This window comes from Salmo salar, chromosome ssa22 (assembly GCF_905237065.1).
Source record: "Salmo salar chromosome ssa22, Ssal_v3.1, whole genome shotgun sequence".
NCBI lineage: Eukaryota > Metazoa > Chordata > Actinopteri > Salmoniformes > Salmonidae > Salmo > Salmo salar.
In genome coordinates, this window is record NC_059463.1 from 14,628,532 (window position 1) to 14,636,902 (window position 8,371).

The window sequence follows — 8,371 nt, forward strand, 5'->3', positions numbered from 1 at the left end:
TACTACTGAGTTCCAAACTGCCTCTGGAAGCAACATCAGTAAAATAACTGTTCATCAGGAGCTTCATGAAATGGGTTTCCATGGTCAAGCAGCCACACACAAGCCTAAGATCACCATGCTCAATGCCAAGCGTCGGCTGGAGTGGTGTAAAGCTTGCCGCCATTGGACCCTGGAGCGGTGGAAAAGCGTTCTCTGTAATGATGAATCCCGCTTCACCATCTGGCAGTCCGACGGACAAATCTGGGTTTGGCGGATGGCAGGAGAATGCTACCTGCCCGAATGCATAGTACCAACTGTAAAGTTTGGTGGAGGAGTAATAATGGTCTAGGGCTGTTTTTCATGGTTCGAGCTAGGACTTTGGGCCCCTTCGTTCCAGTGAAGGCAAATCTTAACGCTACAGCATACAATGACATTCTATTTGATTCTGTGCTTCTAACTTGGTGGAAACAATTTGGGGAAGGCCCTTTCTTATTTCAGCATGACAATGCCCCCGTGCACAAAGCGAGGTCCATTCAGAAATGGTTTGTCAAGATCGGTGTGGAACTTGACTGACCTGCACATAGCCTTGACCTCAACTCCATCGAACACCTTTGGGATGAATTGGAACGCAGACTGCGAGTCAGGCCTAATCGCCCAACATCAGTGCTCAACTTCACTAATGCTCGTGGCTGAATGGAAGCAAATCCCCGCAGCAATGTTCCAACATCTAGTGGAAAGCCTTCCCAGAAGAGTTGAGGCTGTTATAGCAGTAAAGGGGGGACCAACTCATGATTTTGGAATGAGATCTTCGACAAGCAGTAGTAGTGTATATTTGATTGCTTATGACTTGTAAAGTGGAAATGTATATTTAATAGAAATATATATGAATGCTGAATCTTCTGCTCAAGGATGACAACACAACTAACTACAGGCTTGAGGTCACTCAAAGGGTATGATAATGGTGGAAAGGAACAGGAAGAACTGGCATCAACATAAAGAATGCCAGAAGGATATTGTCGTGTTGAGCTTTACCTTGGGCTTCTCTTTTTTTCTTTGGAGGCGATGCTGGTGACTCATTTAAATGGAATGGCTGGCTGGGTTTATAAACCTGTCTCTGTCCTCAACACTAGACTTTGGAGGCCACCTCTCTTTTCAAGTCCATCTAACGCACACATACACACTTAGAAACGCACAGCAGACCATCTCTTTCACCCTGGAGAACACAGGAGCTGGAGAACTTTTCTGCTTCACAATGCGGTCCAGCTGCTCCCTGCTATTCTGCCTACTGCTTGTGTCCCATGGGTCCTCAGCAGTCATCACAGGGGTAAGTGGAAGCGAACAGGTTCTTGAAGCCAACTAGTTATGAATGAATGATACTATATAAACGTCATGTTTTGTTACAGTAAGCTTGATTTGGTTGAATATGAAATAATGATCATAATTCATCCAAAACGAAATGATAACAGGGGGTAAATTATTATTATTGGGTATGAAATATAATAGGTGAAAAACGAAAAAGTGCCAGAACTGTGCAGGCATATAGGATGCTAATATGAATTGAGATAAGTACAAGCAGACATGAAACAGAAACAGATTTTCCTCCCAGATTGTTACATTAAATCATCCCCTCCTTCCCTCATCTCGTTCCTTCATTTCATTCAAAGTGAGAGCAGTCACTCAAGTTGTTCATATCCCTCTGAGCAATTTCAGGATCCTTTTTTTTATAAAAAGCTTGCGATAACCTCCATATTATATAGCAGTGCCAAACATTCCCGAAATAAATCAATATCTGTACAAAGGGTTTGGCTTAGACTGAGCAGTATTTGGAATATACAAAGTCACTTTTAATGCTTCTCAGTTTTCTCTAAAGCTTTTTATTTTCATCTTTCAACTCTATACAATTGTGTGTGATCTCTCCAGGCCTGTGTGAAGGACATGCAGTGTGGAGAGGGGATGTGCTGTGCGGTCAGTCTGTGGATCAGGAGCCTGAGGATGTGTGCCCCTATAGGACAGAAAGGAGACGAGTGTCACCCCATGAGTCACAAGGTGGGCCACGTTTTGTACATCATCTCTTCTCTGTATTACCTCACAGCATATCTCACTAATCAATATCTCAGTCTCCACTTAATTTGTATTGGAACAGCAGAAAGAGTCCTGATTTCCTTACAAAATATGTACTGACTTTTGTCTCTAAGTTTTAAAACATTTTGTTGACAGTATGAATTTCTGTCTTTGTTTCCAGGTTCCCTTCATTGGCACAAGACTACATCACACATGTCCATGTGTGCCAAATTTGGCATGCATCACCACATCAGAGGGCAAATCAAAATGTCTTTCACCGTACAACTACTCAGACTATTACCTCTGAGGACAACCTCGGGAAATGCTGATAGTCATTTTCTAGGTCTGACTTAGTTTTTAAAGTACTGTTTCCATTATATTTATTAAATATAACTTATAGACATTTTCAGGTTGACTTAAATTTGAAAAGAACAATTTGCTCTTCCTTCTTATAGCGCCAATTCTTAACTGAAACATTAACAAAGTTGACTCCCTGCCACAGCTTCAGTAAAAAGCTGAGGGATGGGGCTGGAGAATTGCAACCACTCTCAAATCCATAGACTACACTATGGATGCAAGGACTGACAATCCATGATATCAAAATTGTAGTTTTACATTTACATTGTTTACAAACATTGGAGTAAAACAAACTTATATTTGGGGTTTTGATGGGTCCTACAGTTGAACTAAGCTCATGGGGCATTTATACGTATATTCTTCACGAATCAATGGGTACATATCATTCATTTATAAGTCCAAAAATGGCTGTAGCAACTAAGGATTGCCCCTTTAAGATTCTGGACTTCACAATAAACAAAATGTACCCACTGTAAATGTTGATGGTATCTAGTGCCATTCTAAATCAAACAACAACAACAACAACTGGATCTGTACATAGGTCCACGAAATATACAGGTTCACTTGCACAGCTTTGCGACTTTACAAACGTGAACGATAATTATCTGCATAATTATGTTTAAACCGATATGGAATAAAATAATTTCAGCAAACTCGTGTCAAAAAGAGCTACTCTGTTTACTCTTGTGAATGGCCACTCTAACAGTGTGTGACGTCCAAAGGACATTTTATCGCTACTGTATTGTTGTATTGTACTGTATGTGACTGGACCTTATGTGCAGTATGTTGTTGTTATTGGTGGTGGTAGGATCTGCCATTCAATCACTGGACTTGTTTTAAGGAATAAATGCAATTCAAATAAATAGGAAAAGTGTCTGATCATGTACCTCTATCAAGTGTATTTGAATGTTTCGTAATACAGATGCGTGGTCAGACTTTCTCAATGTCATGATGAATACTCTACGTTAATGTAGAGTTATTATACTTTGATATTATGCTAAATATAATCTCTAGGGAGACAGGGAGGAAATGCAATCAAGGAGTCATTTCATTGAAGGAGGATGTTCCTTTCTGTTATCTGCAACTAGGGCACGCACATCACCCTATTCCATGTTTCTGTGGCCCACAATTTTTAATCGTCAGGCTGTGTGAGCAGGAAAAACTCTGGGCCCAAACCATATTCGAAATAACTGACCCGTACTTCACTAATATTGTAGTTGAATTTAAAGAGTTTGGGCATTTAAAGGTTAAAACAGAAAGTTCTATTCCCCTCTGACATCAGCAAAGAAAGAGTTTTCTCTGTAATAATAGGGAGCAGGTCTCCAGAAGTCTGACAGCTCTGAAAATCTGTCATTGTCAGGCTACATTTTACAGTGCATTTATTCAAAGCGCAAAGCTATAATTAGATTTGTCCAATGGTTAAGGGGACCAATGTTCGTTGACTCATATTAATCTAATTATTTATTAATGGGAAACTGTGTTATTCAGCTCTAGTTACATTTCAAACTAGTTTCTCAGTATTGATATAGATTAGCTTCTTAATGGGGCAATCTCCCAATGTCCCAAATATTGGAGCTCATCCACAGTCCAGTGTGCAAAATGACGTCTTTAGACATCCATGGATGTCGGCGTCAGATGGTGCTCACTGGGAGTACACTGGCACATACAATGTGGTCACTGAGCCTTGCCATTTCAATGTAGGTATATTCAGACAAGGGCACCATAAACTCTATGCAATAACACAGATTTCATCCTAACTTACTCTAGGGATGAAAAGTAAATAACAGCAGCAGATGTGGGGTCAACAATATGGCCGTGTACAGGCTCTGCAACATTTTTCTTGAGCACAGCAAAGAGGCAGAGAGAGTACTGCTGGGGCAGAACTGTTGCATAAAAAAATGCTTGACCTGAAATGGTATTTCATGAGAGAATTCAACGGTGAGTAAGTTTCAGTATCTCAGAAGCCACAGAGATTCTGCTGATAGCCTCGTATGTACATGCTGGGAGTGGAGCGGAGCAGATGTCAGTATGAGGCAGGCATGTTGTGATGGTAATGGTTATGAATGCAGTGAGGCCAGACCAGGGAGGGAGTTTGTACTGTAGGTATACTGGGATGGCTCTGCACAGAAACAAGAGCTAAGCAGCTCCCACTCTATCCCATTTCCCCCTAGGGAGGTGAACCGGGCTACAAAGATTAAGGACTCCAATTAGCTGACAGACTTTCATTTACTTGGCTGTAACAGAGACGAGCAGTGATCAAAATAATGACTATTATACACGGTTGGCTTTTTTACATACTGCGAGGTGCATGTTCTCTCTCTAACTTTAAACATCAGCTGTCAGAGCAGCTTACCGATCACTGTACCTGTACATAGCCAATCTGTAAATAGCACACCCGACTACCTCATCCCCATATTGTTATTTATCTTTTTGCTCTTTTGCACCTTAGTATCTCTACTTGCACATCCTCATCTGCACATCTATCACTCCAGTGTTAATGCTAAATTGTAATTATTTCGCCTTTATGGCCTATTTACTGCCTTACCTCCCTAATCTTCTACATTTGCACACACTGTACATAGATTTTTTATACTGTGTTATTAACTGTACGTTTGTTTACGTGTAATTGTGTTGTTGTTCTTGGCCAGTTGTAAATGAGAACTTGTTCTCAACTGGCTTACCTGGTTAAATAATGGTGAAAAAAAACACAAAAAAAATGTTGGCTAGTTAAAGTCTTATCAGAAGAATGGAGTGTGCAATCAGAGGAAAACTGGACTCTTGCTGCACTTCCTTTTCAGAACCACAAACTTCCTACGGCCAGTTAAATACTATGGTATAGGAATAATGGTCATATTTCACATTACAGCATGGAATAAAGTAGTAATACTAAAATAACATGATTTGAGTATAATCATATTCTTGTTTCAGGGTAATACACCACATAATTTGTGCTACAGTACAGAAGGGCTACAATACACAAACAATATGGTACGCTGGAAGTAATTGGGTTTGTGGATGACGATTGGAAATGGATGTTCCCATATGGTCTTTGTATTGTAACCGAACAGATACTGTCCAATAACCATTCGCTTATTACAGAATCAAAGCAATACTAATCATTCATTTGTTGTTTATTTACTCAGAAGTCCAAACAATGCAAACACCTCTCTGCAGCACTGACACTTTTCTTCTTTTAGAGTCCCATGGTCATTGTCCATAGAAAAAAAATGTTTTTGTCTATTTTACAGGGAATGTACAAGGGATGCATTTGTATCACCAGATTATTTCAACATTCCAGGAAGAACATGTATTTGCAAATTACTGTAAAAGTGAGTTAACACTTTCTCCACACAAATAATTCTACGATTTTCTGAAAGGTACAAAGTAATTTTTTTTGTTTGTTCATAATAAAGAAACAAAATAGCTTTACAGAATATATACACATGTCATATGTCTTTCTCACAGAATTGACATAGGCCTAGGCTACACTCAAAGAATATACTAATGAGATTCATAAAATAGGCTAAATTATTAGTATTTCAAATCAAGATTGGCAACTTCATACACGTTCTGTATGTGCAAATCACAAAATGTGGCCTTCAACTTATGTGGAAAAATTGGACAAGCAGAGCAACTGAGAAATATCACCTATAGGCTTTAATAGCAACATGACAGTTCTGTTCGTTTTCCCTTGTCTAAAACAACAGTTGAACCTATCAGATGACACAGTAAGGCTCCATAGACATAGGCGTCTGTGTGCTGAGACAACACGGGAAACAAGCTCTGAGACGGATCCTCAGCTCCTTGTTGAATATGAAACAAATAATGGGATTCGCCCCCGCCTGAATGAACGTCATCCACACCGCCGCAGTCAGGTAGACCTGTGGAATGGTGCCTCCTTTGACAAAAACTCGAAGGTAACAAGCAACAATGTACGGAGCCCAGAAGAGAAGAAACGCCAGAGTTATCATGTAATACATTTTCCCTATGCGTTTCTCCATTTTAAATTCATCCAAGACAAGCAGCCGTCTGTTTCCATTATGCGAGGCTTGCCTGATGCCCACTAATGTTGGTGGGGTGGGACCACGTCCAAATCCTGCAATCCAATTGGCAGCTGCCTGCCCAGTTGCACCTGGCCCGTGGAAGGTCCAGTTTTGGCTTATAGCTGGGACCAGCTGAGCAGGTTTCATCTTGCGGTGGTCATAAACGAAACACAGCATCTTTATGTAAACAACGTGTGTTGTTCCCACGATGACAGCCAGCATCAACATGAAGCCCAGGGTATCGTTTGCTTTCACGTATCGGTGCTCGAAAATGCATTGTTCCTCCTCATGGATGAATTTGTAGGTGCCAACGTCGAATACAGGGGGGAAAGCCATAGCGACAGAGAGGGTCCAGACCATGCAAATCACAGCCACACATGTCCATAATGTCATTCGTTTGGAATAAAACCTGTGGTGTGCTATCGCCATGTATCTGGTGACACTGACGCAGAAGAGCAGAAACGCTACATGGAAACAAAAAAGAACTGACATGAAGGCAATAATCTTACAACTTATAATGCTGTACGTCCAGGTGGAACCGTTATTGATTGATATCATCACAAAGGGAAAACACACGGTGGACCGTATTATATCTGCCAAGCACAGATCAAGTAGAAAATAATACGGAGCCTTTTGAAGGGAGCTGTCTTTCAGCACCAGCAGGGACAGCGCCACATTCCCTACAAGGCTGATGCAAATGATCAGACCGAGCGAGGCTAGTTTCACCGCAGAGGCGGTGATAGCGTAATTCTGTGGTGAAGGATTGCTTTCCCCAAACTCGCTTGTGTTTGCCATCTATGCAACCAGGCTATTGTCAAAGACGCGTTGATTCTATATTCGCACATCAAGTTGTCCTGCTTCCTCACGTCGAAGTATCAATGATTGATCAAAATTGCCCTGCAAAAAAAATAACATGATGCACGTTTAAGTCAAAATACCTCAGGGTGAACAGCATCTGCGTTTTAACCTATTCAGAATATAATTCATTATTCTCCTGGGTTTAAAGCATAGCCTGATTACAAAAGCAATTGATATCCATCGAAAAATGAAGTCACCGTTTTACATTGCTTTTCTTGTAATCCTTCATCTCACAAGTGTCCGTTTCGAATATGAAATACACACATGTTCGTAGTTCCATTTTCTGCTGATAGCAGTCTTCGCACACACCATTTTAAAAGGATCCGTTTAATAGGCACACATTTCTAAAACATATCTCCATTTCCACTGATGGCGGAGGTTCTCGTTCGCCTTGCGGAAGAAATAAACATAAAACGGGGGAAAGGCCGTCATCATCACTTCAGCACGCAGTTAATAGGGCATGGTAGGCTATAGCCAAACCACAGTTCAGTCCGCTCAATCGAAGGCATGGTTTATGAATAGATCCAGAATTTAAAAAACAGTTGTCTATAAACTATACGCGTTGTTTTGTATTTGTGGAAAAGAAGTCTACTATTTACGTTGCCAAACGAGGTTGAATCGGATGAGGTGGAGAGCGACAACACTGAACAACCCCGGCTAATCTCGAGATAGATGAGATGTAATCCACGTCGTCAGATCAGAAACGGAAACGTTTGTCCTCCTGTGCGTGTACACTATTCTGCGATACATGGAATCATTCAATAATTGGATCCTGTCTCATGCATTCCTCAGGCATGGTTTTTCATGTAGCCTATAGAAAGCCTTGTCAAATGCAATCGTTTCGGTCGGGGGGCTCGGTTCCTTTTACACTGAGTCAGCTTTAAAGGCACAGTCTTATACAACCAACCTAACCTAAAATGCAATGATCATCATCTAATTTAAAAATATACTGTAAGTCATTGAGTGAATTCATAGTCGTACAGTCACACAGGACAGGTGCATTATGAAAATACTACCAAGGGTTACAGAGATATAGATCTATTGACCCATGTGTTTGAGTTACTATCTCATCC

The 8,371-nt window shown here is 40.8% G+C and overlaps 2 protein-coding genes across 2 annotated transcripts; one reads left to right on the plus strand and one right to left on the minus strand.

Moving 5' to 3' along the window:
* Positions 1-1,231: 1,231 nt before the first annotated feature.
* prok2 (prokineticin 2) lies at positions 1,232-2,352 on the plus strand. Its single transcript, XM_014166210.1, has 3 exons — positions 1,232-1,303; positions 1,900-2,025; positions 2,222-2,352. The coding sequence occupies exons 1-3, from the start codon at positions 1,232-1,234 to the stop codon at positions 2,345-2,347; spliced, it is 324 nt and encodes a 107-aa protein (XP_014021685.1). The 3' UTR covers positions 2,348-2,352.
* Positions 2,353-5,510: 3,158 nt separating this feature from the next.
* Positions 5,511-8,150, minus strand: LOC106582853 (probable G-protein coupled receptor 173). The gene is made up of 2 exons (XM_014166382.2): positions 7,504-8,150; positions 5,511-7,337 (listed from the first exon to the last, which is right to left on the minus strand). The coding sequence occupies exon 2, from the start codon at positions 7,233-7,235 to the stop codon at positions 6,114-6,116; it is 1,122 nt and encodes a 373-aa protein (XP_014021857.1). The 5' UTR covers positions 7,236-7,337; positions 7,504-8,150; the 3' UTR covers positions 5,511-6,113.
* Positions 8,151-8,371: the final 221 nt, after the last annotated feature.